At 51.6% G+C, this 21,494-nt stretch overlaps 1 protein-coding gene across 1 annotated transcript; it reads right to left on the bottom strand.

Moving 5' to 3' along the window:
- Positions 1–2,791: 2,791 nt before the first annotated feature.
- Positions 2,792–19,399, bottom strand: LOC142442532 (transmembrane emp24 domain-containing protein 11-like). Its single transcript, XM_075543608.1, has 5 exons — positions 19,243–19,399; positions 10,322–10,422; positions 5,079–5,204; positions 4,302–4,448; positions 2,792–2,941 (listed from the first exon to the last, which is right to left on the bottom strand). The coding sequence occupies exons 1-5, from the start codon at positions 19,397–19,399 to the stop codon at positions 2,792–2,794; spliced, it is 681 nt and encodes a 226-aa protein (XP_075399723.1).
- Between the last annotated feature and the right edge of the window lie 2,095 nt (positions 19,400–21,494).

A 21,494-nucleotide genomic window follows, 5' to 3' on the forward strand; every position in this document is an offset into this window, starting at 1 on the left:
CGTTTCTTCCTGCCGTGCTCGGGGTTCTTCCCCGATGGCGGTGCCTGCTCACCTCCTTGCAGGCTGACTGGCCGGGTTGACGGGGCACTGGCTGCCCTCACCAGGCCTGGGCCCCTCTCAGCACCAAGACGGATGAGGCTGCAAACCGGGCAGGGCCAGGTTAGCGTGAGGCCAGGCAAGGGACACTGGATGGCCTCAAACTGGTGGACCGTGGATCAAGGGACTCTAGACTGAGGAGGCGGGGCCAGGGCCAAGGAGGTGGAGCCAGGGCCAAAGAGGTGGGGTCAAGGCCAAGGAGGTGGAGCCAGGGCCAAAGAGGTGGGGTCAAGGCCAAGGAGGTGGGGCCAGGGCCAAAGAGGTGGGGCCAGGGCCAAAGAGGTGGGAGCAGGGCCAAGGAGGTGGGGCCACTCAGCTTTAATACACATGCCAAGCCCAGACTTTGGGAGCTTGTTTACCCTTTTAAAAGTTGATACGGGCCTTGTAAGCCTTACTGCTTCTCTTTTTTATTGTGCTTTGTAGGTACCTCGCAGATTGATGGCTTGAGGCAAGCCTGCCTGCTGCCAATCTGACTGAGGCGCCATTTCCCCCAAGCTGGTGCTCACTTGTCAGTCTCGGTATTTCAAACTTTTTCATAATGCCACTACACACTTAATAGACGATTACTTGCCCACTGCAATTGAGGCAGTTCTGACCCATAGCAACCCCGTGGGTCGGAGTAGAACTGCCCCTTTGGGTTTCTGAAGTGCCTCGTCTTTCTTCCATGGAGCAGCTGGTGAGTTTGAAACGCTGACTTTGTGGTTATGAGTCCTATGTGTAATCCACTTGTAATCTTGGTAATATAAACGTAACTTTTATTTATTGGTATTTTAAAAATCATTATTGGGAGCTCTTACAGCTCTTATAACATTCCATACATCGTTTGTGTCAAGCATATTTGTCCATAAGTTGCCATTATCATTTTCTAAACATTTACTTTCTATTTGAGCCCTTGGTACCAGCTCTTTTTCCCCCCTCCCTCCTCCTGCTCTCACCCTTGTGACCCCTGGATAAATTATAATTGTCTTCACATCTTACACTGACTGCTGTGTCCCTTCACCCACATTTCTGTTGTTCATTCCCCTGGAGGGCAGTGGTGTTGATGTATCAATAGCTGTGGTCGGTTCCCCTTTCTCTCCCCCCCCCCACCTTCTCCCTAAACTTTTAAATGCCTTCAAACTAGAACCAAACCCACTGCCACTTGGTCGATTCTGACTCATAGCAACTGTATAGGGCAAAGTAGAGTTGCCCCTGTTGGTTTCTGAGACTGTAACTCTTTACAGGAGTACAAAGTCTTGCCTGTCTTCTGCAGAGCAGCTGGTGGTTTTGAACTGCTGACTTTGCTGTTAGCAGCTCAACTCGTAACCACAAAGCCACCAGGGTGCCTTGTATAGCACACGACTCACTTTAGTTCCATCTTAGCGTGTTTGCAGGGGTCTGGATTTACACCTGGGAATTGCAGTGCTGTTCACCATTGCTCCAAGGTAGAAATAACGAATGACAAACACAATGCAGAATGTACAACCGATGGAATATTACTCAGCCACCAAGAGGTATTAAATCCTGATAGGCATAGACCTCAAAAACCGTGTGCTGAATGAAGTCATTCACTTATGAGCGAACAGATGTATGAGCTCACGGAAATGAAATGAGAGTCGGCAGAGGTACAGTGACTACCGTTTGCTAGTGTTACCAGGGGTGGGGGAGGGTGGCAAGTGGCAGGGGAGGGAGGGGGCTGTCTGAGAAGGCATGGAGTTTCTGATTATGGGCAACTTGGCGGGTGTTAGGAGGTGATGGCCTCACCGCAGGATTCGTGCAACCATGTCACTAAATCGCGCCCTGCAAGGCGTTAACTTGGCAACCGTTTTGACAGGCATGTATTTCATGCCATGCACAAAAGCTGTAGCTGAGCTCTGTCCAGTACCGTAGCCAGGAACTTCCTGCGGCCGCTGAAGCTCAGATGTGCTTAGTCCAAATGGAGGTAACCTGGCTGTGTAAAATGCTGAGCCCTGGCGGCGGCATGCGTTTTACATGCTGAGCTGTCAAGCGCAAGGTCAGCCGTTCAAACCCCCACTCTCCCCTCCAGCGGTTCCACAGCAGAAGGAAGAGGCCTTCTGGTCCCAGAGGGATTTGCAGCCTCAGACTCGCAGGGGCAGCACTCCAGGGTGGCTGGGAGGCCGAACGGGCGGGTTTGGTGTGGGCTTGATCAGGGCAGAACACTCGGGTGTCCGAGTCTTAAGAGGAGGGAAAGAATGCCAGGGATCTCAACACTTTAGTGCTGAGGGCTTGTTAAAAGGGCAGCCCTTTGATAGCTGGTTCGCTCTGTCACGAGGACCGATTATATCTTTTCTTTTGCCATGTTCAGGGGATGGCCCAACATTTGACGTCAGATGCTATCTCCCAGTGCTCATCCATAACACGGTTCAACAGGGACCGGGTGACAGGCTTTTCTAAAACACGGAGAAGCCCGTGGCTCAAGTAACATTTTATCCATGATGGGATGCTGATCAAATAGAAATTCTATTGCAGTTCCTGATAGTTTTGAAGCATACATATTTTTATATGCCAATTAGCATTTGGCTTTATGAATAAGAATTTTAAAAAATCATTTTATTAGGGGCTCATACAACTGTTATCACAATCCATCCATACATCAATTGTATAAAGCACATTTGTACATTCATTGCCCTCATCATTCTCAAAACATTTGCTCTCCACTTAAGTCCCTGGCATCAGCTCCTCTATGAGTAAGATTTTAAACAAGCTTTTTAGCTATAAAGAAGTCTTTCAGGCACTTCATCTGGAAGATTCCAACTGAGATCAGGATTAGTGTTTGCAGAAAGGCCCACCATAAAACATTGCTGTTCGTATCTTCACTGGTCACTCGGAACTTTTCTTCACGGTTCTAGACAGAAGAGAAATAGACAGTTAACGTCTTCAATACTTGGCCCACGCATTCGAGGGAAGGCCCTGCTTGCATTCCAGGTACTTAATGTTAGCACGTTAATTCCTTATGGTGGTGGAGTGCATTATGGGTTGGGCTGCTAACACAAGGTCGGCAGTTTAAGACCGCCAGCCGATATGTGGGAGAAAGACGAAGCTTTGACTCCTGTAAAGATGGACCGTCTCAGAAACCCACCGGGAAGCTCTCCCGGTCTTTCTAGGGCCCCTATGATTCAGATTCGGCTCGATGGCAGTGAGTTTGGTTTTTCAGACTACCTTTTGCCAAAGTACAGTGATTAAGAACCAATCTTACAGAACACGGGTTGGTTGGTTTTGTATTTGAAGTAAGTTAGCCATGATTGTTTTGTTTGTTTGTTTCTTTGCGACCATCAGCACTTCTTCCAAGACATACGGCTAGAGTACTCTAGAGGCAAGACTCACAAGACTTCACCTTGCACATTTTAGGCATTCTGAGAGACCTGCCCCTGGAGAAGGACATCATGTTTGGTAAAGGGGAGGGGCAGCAGGAGAGGAAGGCCCTCCAGGAGAGGGGCTGACACAGCGGCTGCATCAGTGGTCTCAGGGACAATGGTGAGGGTGGCGCAGGACCGGGCAGTGTTTCGTTCTGTGGTGCATGGGGTCACTGTGGGTCGGAACCGACTCGATGGCACCTAAGACCACCCCACCACCACCTGGCAAAGTGAACAGTTCCCTGGCACACTCCCCGGTGATGACAGGTTGTCACCCCTTGAGTCCGTACCTCACTTTGGGCGTACGCTGTGCTGGGCACTTGTAGGCCTTACTTAACAATCACAACACCCCTCCTTGCTGCATTTTCCAGACGGGGAAACTAAGGCTGAGTGGTGACACCAAAGACAGTAAGCGACGGAGCTTCTTGGTGACGAGTTCACCTTTGCCCAGAGACCTTAGGTGCAGAGACTGGGTATCCATACGATGTCGTAACCAGACAGAGTGTTGATTTAGGGGTGGGTGCCCTGGCGTCTCCACAGCTATCTGGGGGATGCTTGACCTGCTCAAAGGGTACATGTGGAACCCGTCATTCATTTGTGTTCCTCAAGCTCCCACGCTCTGCCTCTGATCGTGCTTTGCTGAGCACAGGGCCCCAAAAGGCGAAGGAGCAGAGGCCCCGTGTCTGGGGCAGCTCAGCCCAGCAGACAGAGTGAAGGATGGCTCTCCTCACCCCTGCACGCCTGAGAGGGGAAGGTGGGGGTGGGGACCAGGCAGTTGATTCTCCCAGGGCTTGGTCTCCGGGCAGGGCTCCTGGCAGGAAGAGAGAAGGTTAGCTCAACAGGCAAACTGACCCTCCGGTAGTTTTGTTCTCGGATTATCTGCTCCATTTGCTCTATCAGATGTTCAAGCTTGAAGCTAACTTCATTCACTTTGTCCTTGGCTTGCGCGATGGCTGCATCAAGGTCATGCTCCCCAACCCGGACATCCAAATGGATCCGCTGTGCGAGGGGGACCAGAGAAATCGTTAAAACAACCCCGCGGTGTTTTTCTGTCCTCTGTTCTGTCTCCTCCCCCTTGTTTTCGATAGGGGCTTGTGGCCAGCCACGGGCCACTCCCCTCCCCTCCCCTCGCTCACAGCTGCCCTTCCCTGTTCTCTTGGGCGGGTTTTCTCAGTAAAAACAACACAGTAAGTGGTGGCCTCCTGACCCGACAGCATGCTCTTATCTTCTTGGACGTAACATGTATTAGGCAAACACCTTTGGCGCCGAGAAAATGTGATGGATGGTCTCAGGGAATTTGTCTCTGGTTGGAACTAAATTTCTCCGGATAAGGTGTAAATTCTCTTTCATCTGTTCTCCAGGGCCTCGTCGCCCATCGTCACCGATGGCATGAGCCTCTCCCTTCTGAGGACTCCATGATGGATCACCCTTCAGCCCTCCCTCGCGTTCAAGCCCGAGTAATCACAGCTCCGCTCCCCTTCCCTCGCTACGGCTCCGATTCCCAGGCCCTTTCATCGACCTACCTCGAGACTCGCCCCTGAACCCTTTCCAAGCTCCCCACGCCTGCCCCAGTCTGGATGGCGCTCAGAGCGCCATGGCGACACACAGGACGGCGGACACTGCACTCACCAGCTTACTGCCCCCGAATGACACAAGCCGGGTAGAATTGGACTCCAGGCAGATGAGGTGTTCTCCGGGGGAATGGGACGTGAAGTGGAACGTCCCTTGGGGGCCATACAACTTGGACAGCAGCACCTGCAGTTGGAGGATGGCCACAGGACACGGACAGTTATGCTCTGCTTCTCATTCCGACCAGTCAGCTCCCCCCATCAAACCTCATAAGAGCCCTCAGGGCGGGTTGTACATGGGACTGCAAGGACAGCAGTTCGAGACCCCCAAGGGCCCCTCACTAGGAAAGTGAGGCCTCTCTCTCCTGCTGAGAATTACAGTCACAGAAGCCCACAGGGCTCGTTCTGCTCTGTCCAGCAGGGTTGCTATGAGTGGGAATCAACTTTTGGGCAGGGAGTCGTTGCTGTTGGTTTTTAAACAATCAAATCTAGTAAAGAGTGTGCACAATTCCTAAGGAAGAGATCCAATGGCCAGTGACCATACATGAGAATGTTCACCTTAAAAAATGTTAATTTTGGGGAAAGGCAGTGGTGTTAACCAACCCAGGGACACACAACAAGTGATCCAAATCGGTGGTGAGGAGGGTGTAGGAGGTCTGGTAGGGTGGGATCAAGGACAATGTAACCAAGAGGAATGACAAACCCAAATGAAGACTGAGCATGATAGTAGGACAAGAGGAAAGTAAAAAGAAATAGAGGAAAGAGCTAGGAGGCAAAGGGCATTTATAGAGAGAGGTCTAAATAAAGGCATGTACATATGTAAATATATTTATATATGAGGATGGGGAAATAGATCTATGTACATATATTTATAGGTTTAGTATTAAGGTATCAGATGGACATTGGGCCTCCACTCAAGTACTCCCTCATTGCAAGAATACTTTGTTGTATTAAATTGGCATTCTATGGTCCTCACCTTCCTGACACAATTGATGAAGACAAAGCAGGTGCATACACAAATGTGAAGAAAGCTGATGGTGCCCGGCTATCAAAAGATAGGGTTTTAAAAGCTTGAAGATAAACAAGTGGCCATCTAGCTCAGAAGCAACAAAGCCGCATGGAAGAAGCACGCCAGCCTGTGTGATCACGAGGTGTCGAAGGGATCAGGTATCAGTCATCATCAGAACAAAAAAATCATTTCATTGTGAATGAGGAGGGGTGGTGCAGAGTGGAGACACAAAGCCTATTTTTAGGACATTGGACATCCCCTTACCAGAAGGGTCTCAGGGAGGAGATGAGCCAGTCAGGGTGTGATGTAGCAATAATGAAACATACAACTTTCCTCTAGTTCCTAAATGCTCCCTCTCCCGCCACTATCCTGATCCCAATTCTACCTTACAAATCTGGCTAGACCAGAGGATGTACACTGGTACAGATAGGAACTGGAAACACAGGAAATCCAGGGTGAATGATCCCTTCAGGACCAGTGATGTGAGTGGCAATACTGGGAGAGTGAAGGGAGGGTGGGTTGGAAAGGGGGAACCAGTTACAAGGATCTACATATAACCTTCTCCCTGGGGGATGAACAACAGAAAAGTGGGTGAAGGGAGATGTCGGACAGTGCAAGATATGACAAAATAATAATTTGTAAATTATCATGGGTTCATGAGAGAGGGAGAGTGGGGAGGGAGGGGAAAATGAGCTAATGCCAGGGGCTTGGGTGGAGAGCAGATGTTTTGAGAATGATGAGGGCAATGTATGGACAAATGTGCTTTACACAATTGATGTATGTATGGATTGTGATAAGAGTTGTATGAGACCCTAATAAAACTATTAAAAATTATTTATAAAGTATCAAGGGTTCATGAGGGAAGGAGAAAAATGAGCTGATATCAAAGCCTCAAGTAGAAAGAAAATGCTTTGAAAACTATGATGGCAACATAGGTACCAATGTGCTTGACACTATGGATGGATGGGTGGTGATAAGAGCTGGAAGAGGCCCCAATAAAATTATTTAATAAAAAGAATGTTCGCCTTTGCTAGTGATCAGGAACATACAAGGAGCGGGGAGCGATTGCGCGTTCTGCATGGCATTGGTTAAGATGGAACTGCCACCCTGCTGAAACCAACTGCATCGATCCTGACTCCTCGTGACCCCAAAGGACAGAATGGACCCGCCCCCCACCCCAGGGGCTTTTCCAAGGCTGCCACTCTTCCCAGATACAGACTGCCACACCTTTCCCCCTGGGAACAGCTGATGGTTTCAAACTGCTGGCCTTGCAGTTAGTAGCCCAACACAGAACCACTCTGCCACCAGAGCTCAGATAAAGTCCCCCAGGCCACACCGACATGCCCACGGTGGGGACTGTTCTTGGGGCACTTGGACTGGCTGTTTCGTGCAGGGTTTCTATGTCGTTGACATTGGTGGAACAGGCATGGCTGCCACCTAGTCTGAAAATGAAGTGACGAGTGTCCATTTCAATGTGGGGAAAACCAGGATCTTACCAGGTACGTAGTTCCCTTGTAGTTTATTTTTTATGTGGCCGACCCAGCATTCTTCCCTGAACAGCAACAACAAAATCCAGTGCCCCATCTGTGAGACTGAGTGTCCAAACCCGGGTCTGGTGTAGCAGCTTACAGGCTGGGCTGCCAAAGGCACAAGGTCAGCAGTTCGAACCCACCAGGCCCTCCGAGGGAGATTTGGACAGTCTGCTGCAGCAAAGGCTGGCAGCAGTTCCACTCTGTCTTATAGGGTCCCCGTGAGTCGGAATCAATTCCACAAGACACTACATCGTCTTGTCCCAGCGAATGTTCAAGGTAGCAAATATTGGCTTGGCGATGTTGGGGGGAAAAAAACCACTCGCTTTTAAATCTGAATGGTGCTACTTGCTGGCAGGTGAGCGCATAAGTCATTTAGCCTCTTTACCACAGTCTGAGGATAGAAACACTGCAAAGAGGATAATGGAAGAATAAAATGTAATCTAAAACCGACCGCTCTTGTAGAGTGCCTACCTGTTGCTGCCATCTAGTCTCTGTTCATATTTTAGGGAACTGCCCTGCCCAGCACACCTGCAGACATGCGGTACCTTAGGGATAATTGGCGGGGGGGGGGGCTTGCAGACCACCGTTCCCTTGAAATAAATGCATACGTAATGTAGACACGGAGCTAGATGGCTATGCAGCTCGTGCGCATTCCCCTCACCCCTTTCACTTTTTCTCTCTTGAAGTCATTCCCAGGAGAGGCAGAGCTGGGCCAGCACACACTCCCCCACACTCCCACCACGCTCCCGAGGCTCACTCAGCCAAGTGGAAGAAGACTCAGCCCCCACAGTAGCCCTGGTGAGAGTCCTGAGGGCCTGGGAGCCTGTGGGAAAACTCCACCCCCACCTCCCACCCAGACCTGCAGGGAGCAGGACTCCTCTGAGATCTTGCTGTTGCTGTGTTGGCGTGCATCTCCTGAATGGCAAAGGGTCCCACGTGCGTCTTCCTGTGTGTGTTGGCTGCCTGATTGTTTCTGCGGAGACATGGGCCCGTTCATGGTCTCTGCCCGGTTTTCAGTTGGATTGCTTGGTTTTTGTCTTGTTGAGATGTGGGCATTTTCGATACGAATCCCTTGTCTGACATGGCATTTCCAAAAACATGCTCCCAGTCTGTGAGTGACTCTCCTAGTGACATCTCGCGATGCTCATAGGAGTCCGTTTTAGGGAAGTCTCCGTCATCCGGTCTGTCTTCTGTTGTTTGTGTGTTTTCATTATGTTCATAGCTCACATAGGGGCCCATAGGTTTGTCCCTATTTTTTCAATGATGATCTTTAGCCATTGTTTGCACTGCCTTTACCTTCCCATGCATGGTGTCCGTATCCACGGACTGGCCTCTTCTGATGACATGTCCAAAGTACACGAGGTGAAGCCTCGCCGTCTTTGCTTCTGAGGAGCTTTCTCGTTGTACTATGAGAGAATTAAAGTTCATTGTGTCAACCGGGCCCATAAACACAGGTGGGGCTAATTGAAGGGCGGAGGGATAAATGGCTCGGTGAGCCTTGCCTTTCTAGTTCACGGGTCTCTTGCTTTGTGATAGTCAAACCAGGGTGCAGCTGCCTTAGCTAGTTCCCTGCTTCAGCTGGCAAGGCTCACTTCCTGCAAGACATCCCCGAGGAGAAGCCACATGGACCTACCCCGATGCAGCCCTGGGTGCTGGAGCACCCACGTGGAGACCCCTGTCAGCGCTGAGATGCTTACACATTCACTGACTCAGCTTTCCTCCTGCAGTCGGCATCATTGCGTGTGTTTTATGAGATGGAAGAGGACTTTGTGAATTAGTGTTGGACATGTGGATTAATGTTGGACTTGTGGGCTTGGGCAGCACTGGGGTGGGATATTTTCTTGATGTGCACTTACCTTTTATATAAAACTCTCTCTTATACATATGGGTTTCTGTGGAAACCTTGTGTCTCTAAGGTACCTAGACTAACACATACTATTTCTAAGACAGATTTGTTTGTTCTTCTGGCAGCCCACGGCACATCAACTCTTCTTCGCCAACATAATCAGTCATGGGCACCAGTTCTTTATTCATTTTCCGACTTTCACATGTGTATGATGCGATTAAAAATACCACGATGTGGGTCAAGCCCAACTCAGTCCTCAAAGCACACCCTTGTTCTTCAAAACTTTGAATGAGGTCTTGTGCAGGAGTCTGACCCATTGCAAGACATTGCTTGATTCCCTGCCTGTTGCTTCCAGGTGCACTGATTGTGGATCCAAGCAAAATGAAACACTGACAACTTCCCTCTTCTCCATTGACCAGGATGCTGTCTGGCTCTAGGCTTCAGACTGAAGTCTGACCTATCTTCAGTTTGTTTTTGTATATGGCATGAGGCATGGGATCCCGTTTCCTTCTTCTGTAAATGAATACCCTGTTTCTGCAGAACACCGTTTGCTAAAGAGATTACCTAGCCCCCATTCAATGTGTGTGGTCTTCTGCCAAAGATTAGCTGTCCATGGGTGGGCCAATGGACTCCTGGTTCTCAATTCTGCCCCATCGGTGTAGGTGACATCATATCAGTACCAGGTGGTTCTGATCACAGTGGTGCTGTAGTGGGTTTTGAAATCCAGGAAGGAGAGGCCTCCTGTTTGGTGTCGTTCCTGTCTGAGTTCTCTTTCCTTTCCACATGAAACCCTTATGCTCATGAATGTGTGTTTACCGCCTATAGACAGAGGTCTTACAACTTTACAACGACCCAGGGTCCATGAAGTTTTAGAAACTGAGAAAGGTTTGTAACAGAAACAGCAAAGGATACTGTACCTCGTCATTGTAAGTTGAGACCGTCACATACATCCCCAGGCCCGGAGCTGATTCAAGGAAATCGTGTCTGTTGATGTCCCATTGCTGTGTCTTGAAGGTCACTGTTCCAAAGACACAGACACGTGTCATAAAGCAAATGTAAGGCACGGCGGCGGGTGAAGGCTGCCAACTTAAGGGACTCTTCGATTTACCCAGACCACAGAGCAGCTTAGAAAACGCATAGCTTGGGGATGAGGTCATGTAACCGAGCAAGCAGAAAGAAGACAAACCGAGGAAGAACTGAATAAGCATCCAGTTTCCACTGTGTGGACCAGAGGGCATGACAAGGCCCCCCTCCCCCATCATCCTCAGAGAAGAGGATGATGCAGCTCTTGCCCAGTCTCAGCGTCGTGAGACTAAGACGCATGACAGCCTCCACGCGGCTCATGAACTTCGTGCAGGCCAGGGCGGTGCATAGAGAGGCTCTCCAAAAGTTGATGGGAAAATTCGAGTACATTGTAGTCTACTTTCCACTGACCTTTATGAAGGCCTCTTGTAGACTGACTCCTGGTCTTTCCCAGTACGCCCCCAACAGTCCTCCTGCATTCCCTTTCTGCCCCCCGGTAACTCATCCCACAGGATGCATGTGGCTGGGGCTCTGGGTATCCACTTCCTAGTGGCCCATTCATGAACCTGACCGAAATCAGAGGAGCAGAGGCTTTCCGAGCTGATGACGGTGCAGGACACGGCCAGGTTTCAGATGGGCCCGTACGTGGCACACAGAGTAGACCAGAGTAGCAATGCAGGCTTGGAAAACTACCATTAGGTTTTCTGTTCTGAACCTGAATGGTTTGACGGCCTACTAAAATGGAATATTTAAACAGGAAACTGAGTTTCAGAACAAAACGCCCCCAGACGCCCATGATACACCCCCCCAATTACTCACCACCCCAAGAACCAGGAAGAGCTCAACTCGAACAAGAAAAGACAGTGAGCAGCCACCACGCCCCATGTGAAGCAGATACTGGACTAATCTGGTACTACTTGTAAAGGAGCCACCATGAAACAGCAGCTGTGGACACCCTTTATAGAGCAGAATGGGAAGAATAAAATGTTCGAAGTTAAAAATTCACTGAGTGGTGTTCAATGGAGAATGTAGTTAACAGAAGAGTCAGGGAACTAGAACCTAGGTAAATAAGTATCAAGTCTGAACAATGGAGAGAAAATAGATTAAAAATATTTTTGCCCCTGCCCCCACCCCTAGGGGGACGAATAACAGAAAGGTGGGTGAAGGGAGACAATGGACAGTGTACGACATAAAATAACAATAATATTATATAACTGGTCAAGGATTCCCAAGAGTGGGAAGGTGGGTGGGGAGGGAGGGCAGGAGAAGCTGATACCAAGGGCTCAAGTAGAAATAAATTGTTTTTGGAAATGCTGATGGCAACCTATGCACACGTGTGCTTAAGAGTATTGAATGATGGATGGCTAGAAGATTTGTAAGTGCCCCCCAATAAAATGATTAATTAATTTTTTAATTAACAGAGCCTCATTGACTCAAGGGACAATAAGCAGAGCTTTGTGTCATTGAAGTGCAAGAAGAAAGGGAAAACACAGGGCTGAAAAAAAAATATTGGAAGAAGTAAGGGCTTGGAAGTTCCAACTTTGGTGGAGAGCATAAACATATACTTAGGAATCCCAGTGTGGCAGTTACCTAATCTGTCAATTTGAGGAAGGGGTGGGGTCTGGCCTGTCAACCAGGTCACAGCCTGATGACTTCATTTGGAGGTGCCACGGAGACAAATAGTTCCTGGAGGTGGGACACACTCACTCCCGGTGAGACCTTCCTGTTGACAAGCCACATGGAGCTACGCTGATAGAGCTGGAGGAACCACGTGGAGACCCACGCCAACACTGAGACGCTTCCACTGCCACTGGATCCACAAGACTTTCCACCCACTGGCCTGTGACCTTCCTGTATTCAGCATCATTGCATGTGTTGCATGAGTCTGAAGAGGACTTTAGAGACTGGTATCAGACATATGGGCTAATATCAGACTTATGAACTTGATCTGGACTGAGATGTTTTCTTAATGCACAATAGCTCTTTGATATTAAGTTCTCTCTTACACACACGAGTGTCTATGAATTTGTTTCTCTAGTCAACTCAGACTAACATACCCTTTGGCCCCAGATAGGATTAAACTTTTGGAAATCCTTCCTACACTACAATCAAATTTCTCAAAACTAAAGACAAGAGAAAAAAGTCTGGGGAATTACCGGAAAGAACTACATTACTGATAAAAGCAACCCACTGCCATTGAGACCATCTGGACCCCTAGAGACCCTCGGGGAGGCCAGCTTGACTAGAGAACCAAATCCAATGGCACTCATGGACTCATGGATGGCTAAGAAAGAACTTTCCATGAAGAAGTTACATATCAAGGAAGCATCCCAGTCCAGTCCAACGCAAGTCATAAATACAAGTCCATAAATCGCTCTTCAGACTCACATCGCCACACATGACACTGACAGACTGCAGGAAGCGCACAGGCCAGTGGGCACAGAGTCACGTGGATCCAGTCAGTGGAAACGTGGCAGGGTTCTGGCAGCTCTCCAGAGTGGCCAGCCAGTAAGAAGGTGTAGAGGGGGCGTGGAGAGAGAGAGGGGAAGGCCACACCCCCAAGGAGACAATCAGGCTGTGACCTGATTGACAGGTTTGACTTCACCCCTACGCAGGAGTGTCTGGTTGACAAAACACCTGACTACCACAGGCCATGTTGAGTCTGGGTAAACTAGAGAAGCAAATTCACAGACACTCATATGTACATAAGACAGAGGTTTATGTACAAGAGCAGTCCAGATCAAGTCCATCAGTCCAATATTAGCCCATATGGCTGCTACCAATCTATAAAGTCCTCTTCAGATTCATGAAATGCATGCAATGATGCTGAATGCAGGAGGATCACAGGCCAGTGGGTTGGAAGTCTTGTGGATCCAGTAGCACTGTAAACATCTCAGCACCAGCAGGGGTCTCTACGTGGCTTCTCCTGCTCCAGAGGTCTGGTTGCATCAGGGTGGGTCCATGTGGCTTCTCCAGCTCCCAGGGCATAGCGCCACATGTCTTGTCAGTAGGACATCTCTTAGGGAGTGAGCCTGGAGGGAAAAGTGTCTCCCGCCTCCAAGGAGGAAATGCAGGAGTTCCCAGAATCCTCAGGAGACGGCCTCATTGACTATGACATGATTGACAGACTAGACTCCACCCCTTCGCTCAGGTTGACAGGAGACTATGGAACTGCCACCCTCTCAAGACAGCCGGGACTGTACACCTGGCCACAGGTGGAGAGACAGTAAAAATCATCCCAGCATCAAGTGTCCAAACATCCCCACAGCTTCCTCCTTCTCATGGTCATGGTCAGCGTGCTGCGTGCTGCCAGACCCTCCCCTCGCATCGCCGTTTCTTAAGGGCTTTGCTCTGGTTCTTTCCAAGCACATCCCATGAACAAGACTACATCTTGTTCAAGACTACATCTTGTAGCCCTTTGCTCCTCTCACTGGTAAGGTCCCGGCGAGCAGGGGGCGCGGGGGTGGAGGGAGAGTCTTTTACAGTTTTCTTTGGACCGCTAGGGCCTGGCAACCACCAAACAAACACAAGGCCGAGGACCGTGGTTGGCCTGTGGTAGAAGCTCGAGGAATCTTTGTGCGATGAATGAATGTCTCACACGCAGAGGGGACAGTCGGGTCGCTGTGAAATGACCATGTCCTTGGCATACTGCCAGGAGTGAGCAGCAGGAACGAGAGATGATCTGGCTGGTTTTCTTTCTGATTTTCCACAGCTCCAAGTGGCCCGAGGCAGGAAATGGGTCATGTCATGCCCACCTGCTGCCACCAGATGGCAGGCGAGAAGCATGGTTCACGGGCTGAGGGGGTGGGCGGGGCCAGGAGAGAGCTGAGCTTCCAACCCTGTTCAATGGGTTGGGTTGGTATCTGTCCAACCCTTTCAGCTTGATTCAACCCCCTGCAGAAAATTTGCATTTCTATCTCAGATTTGCTGAATGGGAATCTATAGCTCGACAAGATTCCCCAGGATCGACAAGCATCCCCCTGGTGATCTTGTTGAGCCAGCCTTTCAGTAACTGCAGTACCATGTGAATGCATGGGTCCACACGACCTAAGGGATATATGTGCGTATACAGAGCACAGACACGGGGAGGGGACCCAGCTGCCCGACTGGAAACCCAACTCTACAAATGACGATCTGTGCCACTGCGCCTTGGTCCCCAGGCCCCCGCCTCCCCAAAGCAGAGACTCGTGTGGTGTGTGGTGGTGCCTCGTTGGACGGCATTTTCCTGACGGAGGTGTCATGCTGTCCCTGGGGACCTCTCTCTTTCAGAAGCACCTTGTCTTGGCGTCTGTTCCCCACCCCGCCGACACCCCTCTGCTCGCTGCTATCAGGCGATTCATGAAAGTCAGCTCCACTTTGAATCCACAAGTCTTCTGCAGCAGTGTTTGGAGTCTGGGTGCCTTTCACCCTTGGTAAAGGCATGGGGGCCACATCTGACCTCCAGCTTCAGTCAGGGGACTGAGCCACTCATCTTCCATCTCCCCTACCCGGTTCTGACACGGCCGCTCCTGCAACGCACTCGACGATATCTCTGCTGCATTTGGGGGGGGAAGGGAAGGACCCGACTCCACCCAGAGCTCACAGACAGCGCCCACAACGGATGCCCACACCCACTACTAACCCAGCGAGTGACGAGGTTACCACCAGTCAGGAGCATAAAGCATGCAGGACGCAGTCTTAGTAGCCAGCAGCTGCAGGTCTCTCTGGTCCTCAGCCGCTCAGTCGCCTGGCCCCTTGGCCTCTGCCTCCATGACCAGGAAGCACACTGGCTGCTCCAGCTCGCTGTTTCACGGTCCCAGGGGAGCAGTCCCTCTGCTCTGTCCCACGGTCTCTGTTCTGCAGCACCGGGCGCCTCAATCTCGACCCCACTCACCCACTTTAGGCTCCTGGGTGTGCTCCATCGATGCCCTTCTTCCTGATGGTCTTGCGGTCCCCTCCCCCTGCTTCTGTCTCGTGGTCTCCTTGCACCTCCAGGCAGGATTTCCCACGTGCTTGTGTGGGTGGCTCTTCTTCCTTGAGGCTCCTCCCATGAGAAGGCTCTCCCTTCCTGCACCTGACAAAGCTCGACAAAACCAAAGGGCAGTCACTTGGCTCTTGCCCTCTCGTAAGGTGGAGACTCCGAATACATCCCACCTGAATCCTGGAGCGGAGGGCTCTTTCCAAAATGGGGTGATAACCCCGGGCAGGAGGCTGCAAGTGACAGGATATCGCAAAAGGGGTTATGGTTAGAAACGCCATAGTAAGTACTTGACTTCAGCTCGCTGTAAAACCAGTCGGTTCGTTCCGTGCCAGGCAGAAGCCCTCTGGTGGGCCACCGAAGTAGCCTGTCCTGCCCCCACATCCCCTCTCGCCTGCCGAGAGCCGTGTCCTCTGTAATTAGCATTGGCTCTAGACTTGTACTAACTCGTGGTCACGGCTTGCTTGACTGTTCAAAGTTGCTTCTTCTCATTTCGTGCTCTAGGAGTCCTGGTGGCTCTCTCGGGGAAGCGCCGGGCAGCTCCTCACAGGGGCAGAGGTTCAAACCCAGCAGCCACTCCTGGGAAGAAAGACGAGGCTGTCTGCTCCCAGGATTCACGGCCTCAGCAACGTCGCAAGGAGCTGGAAATGACTCCGACACAGTGGGTGGCGGTGGAGTAGGTGGTGTGCTCTTCTACAGACAACAACAGCAGAAACCACTGCCTCCGAATGGACTGACGGACGCTGACCCTCCGCAGGGCAGAGCAGAACCGCCGCTATGTGTTTCTGACGCGGAGGGCCTTGGCCAGGGCGGCAGGTGGATTCAAACAGCCAACCCTGCGGTTAGCAGCCCAACGTGAGGCCCATGACAACCACCTGCCACTGCCACCGAGTCCACGCCGACTCCTAGCGACTCTAGAGGACACGGTGGAACCGTCCCAGGGTTTCTAAGACTAGAAATAGTTTTTTTTTACTTTAATCATTTTATTGGGGTTCTTACAACTCTAATCACAAGACATCCACCCACTGTGTCAAGCACCTTTATATATATGCTGCCTTCATCATTTTCAAAACATTTTCTTCATAATCAAGCCCTTGGTATCACATCATTTCCCCCTCCCCCACTCTCCCTCCCTCATGAACCCTTGATAATTTATAAATTCTTTTTCCCACCCATGTCTTACACTAACCAATGTCTCCCTTCACTCACGTTTCTCGTTTGTTCCCCTGGGAGGGGGTTATATGTAGATCATTATGATCGGTTCCCCCTTTCTCCTCCAACCTTCCCCTTCCCCTTCCCCTCCTGGTATCGCTACTCTCATTATTGATCCTGAGGGGTTTACCTGTCCTGGATTCCCTCTGTTTCCAGCTCTTAGTTGTACCCAGGTACATACTCTGTTCTTACTGGATTTGTAAGGTAGAGTTGGGGTCATGATGGTGTGGGGGGAGGAGTCATTAAAGAACTAGAGGAAAGTTGTATATGTCGTCGGTGCTGTACTGCACCCTGACTGGCTCGTCTCTTCCTTGTGACCCTTCCGTAAAGAGATATCCAATTGTCTACAGATGGGCTTTGGGTCTCCACTCCGTCCTGCCCCTCATTGACATCAATATGATTGTTCTGGGTCTTTGATGCTTGATAACCTGCTCCCAATCGACACCTCATGGTCACACAGGCTGGTGTGCTTCTTCCAGGTGGGACTAGAAATCTTTCAGGGAGCAACCAGCCTCGTCTTTCTCCCTCAGAGCAGTCCGTGGGTTTGAGCTGCGGACCTGTTGGTTAGCAGCTCAACTGGTAACCCTCATGCCACCAGGGCCCCATTGTCACTATCAGACCTTCCATTCGCCCACGTCTCTCCTTTTCGCCAGAGCCTCCCACCTCCTGCCTCAGTCTGTGTCGCGGCCTCTGGCCCTTCCTGGGCTGCTGGCCAGGTCAGAACGCCTCTCCTCTGGGGTTCCACCCTCTGACCCCTGTGGTTCCCTGCCTGCCATCGCCGCCCACCTCGGGAACTGGGCCCCAGACTTGGACTGGCTTGCCTCTGCTGGGCCCCCAGTCCCCAGTCCCAGGGCAGAATCCAGTGGGCGGGGCCACACGCTCTGCAGCTGAGGCCGGCTTGCTGGCCCCTGGGGACCTTTGGGCTCAGGGGCCCTGCGGAGGATGTTCAGATGACAAACATTAGGCTTCTTTGGCCCTTGACCCACATGTCAGGGTGAAGGTGAGGGCATTCAGGTGGTGGGCAGGCAGGTTCCCAGTTTGGGGAGGAAAGCAAGGTTTCCCAACCCTGGGGTGCTCTGCCGACAGGAGAAAGGAGGCAGGAGAGCCTCCGTACAGAGGCTTAGCCCAGGACACCAACCAAGGGCAGCTGTCCCCCAGGGGGGTGTTCACACTAACCAGCTCCTCTTCTTCTGAAAACCGAACTTGAATTGTGGGGACCCGCTGGGTTTCCAAGAAGGAGCCCTGGTGGTGTAGTGGTCACGGCTACAAGGTCCGCAGTTTGAAACCACCCGTTGTCCCCGGGGAGAAAGACGAGGCTGTCAACTGCCCGTAAGGAGTTACAGTCTCGGAAAGCCATGGGGCAGCTCGACCCTGTTCCGTGGGGCCGTGCAGAGTCGCAAGTGACTCCGTGGGCGGTGGGTTTGGCTCCATTTCCCCTGGATGTGCTGGCACTCAATCCAAGCCGTAGCGCCCCAAACTTAAATTGGCCCACTGCCCCCTTCTCAGGGGGAAAAAAAAATTACTCACCACCCCTACCCCGCCTCCAGCGATTAAAACTGTTTGTATGAGAGCCCTTGGTCCAAGTGCAGGGCTCTACTCTTATGCCCCCCCCTGGTCTTTCCAGCCCTGCCCCTCTGCCAGGCATCTCCCTCTTTGGGAACACTGGGCTAGCTAGATGACCCCACAGGGCTGACCGGCAGGTAGGGCCATGGAGCGGAGAGAGCCACCAGGACGAGGGGGGGCTTCAAGATCTCTGAGGTCCAGGAATGCTGGCCGGTGCAGGGACCATGTGACTGGGGTTTCTGTAGGATTCAGGCTAAGCTCTGAGGAGGGGGTGGCCACCACTGAGGCAGCCTCTGACCTCTGCTGGACAGTCCCAGCAAATGCTTTGTGTGTGCTTGGGGGAGGGGGCATGCCCCTCGCACTTGCTGCATGCCTCAGGTGCCCTGCAGAGCCACAGGTAATGCCCCCTTCCCAGCTGCCCCTCCCACTCCTCCCTTGGCCCTTCACATGCAGGCCCCAGGTGCCTGAATCTCCAGGGAAATGACCAGCTGCAACAGGGCTGGTCATCCAGCTACAAGGCCAAGGCTAACCCCCCACTCCCACCCCACATCCCACCCCCATGTTAGCCAGGCGATCTCAAATAAACGTCCAGTGTGCCACCCACACACCTGGTCCATGCATCAGCTGGACGAAGGTCAAGCCAGTCACTGTCACAGCCCATGTAGTTTGCAGTGGCCTGGCCTCCTGTGGGGCCCCCGCAGCTTGAGAGATTCAGAACGCACATTGCCTGGGGGCTGTGTCTTCCTTGGTCTACTGGATACCTACCCCCGCCCCCGCACCCCATACCCCACATTCACTGCTGTCGAATCCATTCTGATCCCACAGCCACCCTCCAGTGCTCCGTCTTCACTGGAGGAGATCGCCAGTTGTTTCTTGCTCAGAGCAGCTGGGATGTTTGATTGTACAGCCTTTCGCTTAGCGTTACCCAGGGTCCTGGGAGCAGCCCCCAACCCCGGCCCCCACCTGCTGAGCATCACCTACCATTAGCATCACGGTAGCCATGAGCGCGATGCCCTCCGGGGCCGCGTGCACCTCGTGGACCCCCGGAGGTGGCGCCAGCATCCCGCGCCCGCTCGCCCCTACCTGTAACCCACGTGTCACTGGGGATGTCTTCAATGATGCACTTCTCCTCCCGTTCTCCCGCGTGGAAATAGAACGCGGCAGCCGAAGGCCACCAGCAGAGGCCCAGCAGCGGGAGCAGCAGCAGCGCCGCCGTGGCTGGCAGGGCCGTGGCTGGCATCTTTCTGGGTCGTCCTGGGGTGGTCAGGGTGAGCGTTTCGCTGGGCAGCTTTGGAAGATTGATTTTTGGGAGACGGCACAGGTGGCGGCTACTCTTGGGCTGGTCCCAGGGAACGCGATAACAAGGCAGACCGTGCCAGCCCGGGGAGGGGGAGGGGGTGCTTTTCAAGCACCCGGTGAATGGGACCTGACCCCTTTCAAAGGATCCCCAGGGTCCTGACACTTCCCAGGGGAAACACGGTGGGGCCGAGTGCAGAGCCCCTGAGGACAGCCAGTGAGCCAAGAGGGCCCCCAGGACCACCGTGGCTTCCAGCCGCACCCACGTGGCTGTCTGCGTGGCACCAGGTGGTGGTGGAGGATGTCAGCCGGGGCCAAGGAGCTATGCGGGAAGGACGGGGCTGTTAGTTCTTGCAAAGCCTTCCTCTGGACTCACGAGAGGATCACAGGTAGCGGCTACACGTTTCTGCTTCTGGTTTCCAAATTTTTAAAAGAAAAAAGGCAAGAGGGGGTGGGGTTATCCTCTCGGTGCCTTTAGTTCTGATATGTGCACCCCCCACACCCCACAATCCTCTTACAGCCTTTTATTTCAAAATCTCCATACAGACTCCTATTGACGCGATGTAGGGGTGCTGGAGCCCCCTTTCTCGGAGCTCCTGGTGGACTGCAATTTCTAACCTTGAGGTTAGAACGCCCAACACCTAACCCACCTCGCCAGCGAAGACCAGAGACCTGTGTGTACGCATGTATACACACTCACTGCTGTGGAGCTGAGTAGAACTGCCCTGCTGGGTTTCTGAGACTGCCACCCTCTAGGGGGGTAGAAAGCCTCATCTTTCTCCCGAGGAGAGGCTGGTGGTTTCAAACTGCCGATCTTGCAGTCAGCAGCCAACGTGTAACCACTTGACGACCAGAGTTCTCTGTATTACACATAGGCATATGTGAAATTTAACCAACACTGAAAAACAAAACAAAACAACCCCCCCGCCCAAAATAAATGCTGGAGAGGATGCGGAGAAATTGCGGTGCTCACGCATTTTGCTGGAATTGTACAATCACTACAGAAATCAGCATGGCACTTCTTTGACCAAGTGCAGACACAATTCCCTTACGATCCAGCAGTCTCTCTATGTGGCCTATTCCCAGTGAATAAAGACCAAAACACAGACAGACAGAGGCACGCCTATGTTTATTGCAGCGATTCATAGGATAGCAAGAAGCTGGAAACAATAAGAAACTCTGACTGTGGAGGAATGGGCCCACAGACTCAGACAGGTTCATGCAGCGGAACATTGTGCATCCGAAGAAAACAAGGGCGAGACTGTCAAACACCTCAAATGGACAGGACTAGAGACCATTATGCTTAGCCAAGTTGGTCCATCCCATAAAGAGAAATGTTTTATGACACCACTGTTATCAAAAAAGAGAGAAAATGGCATTCACACCAAAGGATAAGACTTTGAAGACTACAATAAGGCAGGGCTGGGGGTGGGGAGGGTGGCCTGGGGTGGGAAGTGAAGGGACAGGAAATTATGGAGGAAGGGAGGGAGGGAAGGAAAATTTAAAAAGAAAAATACATACAGGGAGCTGAATGGGCTTGGTGTGACTGATTTGATGAGATGGCTGTACAACTACATAGAATACAGTCTTCTTTGTAAGTGTGATATTCCATAAACAAAAGGGGGGAAAGTATATATGTGGCAGTTACATCATCTCCTGTCAACTTACAAACAGGTGCAGTCTAGCCTGTCAATCAGGTCATAGACAATGAGGCCTCTGTGTGGGCGTGGCCTTCTCTTGAGGATTCTGGGGACTCCTTTCTTCCTCCCTGGAGGTAGGTCAGACACTCTCCCTGAGAGACATTCCTGTTGACCAGCCACATGGAGCTACACTGATGGAGCTGGAGGAGCCACATGGAGACCCACGCCAGTGCTGAGATGCTTCCACCACCACTGGATCCACAAGACTTTCTACCCACAGGCCTGTGGCCTTCCTGCATTCGGCATCATTGCACGTGCTGTGTGAGTCTGAAGAGGAATTTACAGACTGGTATCAGACATATGGGCTAATATCGGACTTAGGTACTTGATCTGGACTGG

Source organism: Tenrec ecaudatus, chromosome 3 (genome assembly GCF_050624435.1).
Source record: "Tenrec ecaudatus isolate mTenEca1 chromosome 3, mTenEca1.hap1, whole genome shotgun sequence".
Taxonomy (NCBI): Eukaryota; Metazoa; Chordata; class Mammalia; order Afrosoricida; family Tenrecidae; genus Tenrec; species Tenrec ecaudatus.

Bases quoted from the DNA above. Each gene is read 5' to 3' on its own strand.
- LOC142442532 (XM_075543608.1), bottom strand. From the start codon at position 19,399: ATGCCAGCCACGGCCCTGCCAGCCACGGCGGCGCTGCTGCTGCTCCCG. The intron at 5,205-10,321 runs GTACAGTATCCT...CTCCAACTGCAG, and splicing joins TCTCAACTTACAATGACGAG to GTGCTGCTGTCCAAGTTGTA. The intron at 4,449-5,078 runs GTGAGTGCAGTG...CCCCTCGCACAG, and splicing joins CATTCGGGGGCAGTAAGCTG to CGGATCCATTTGGATGTCCG.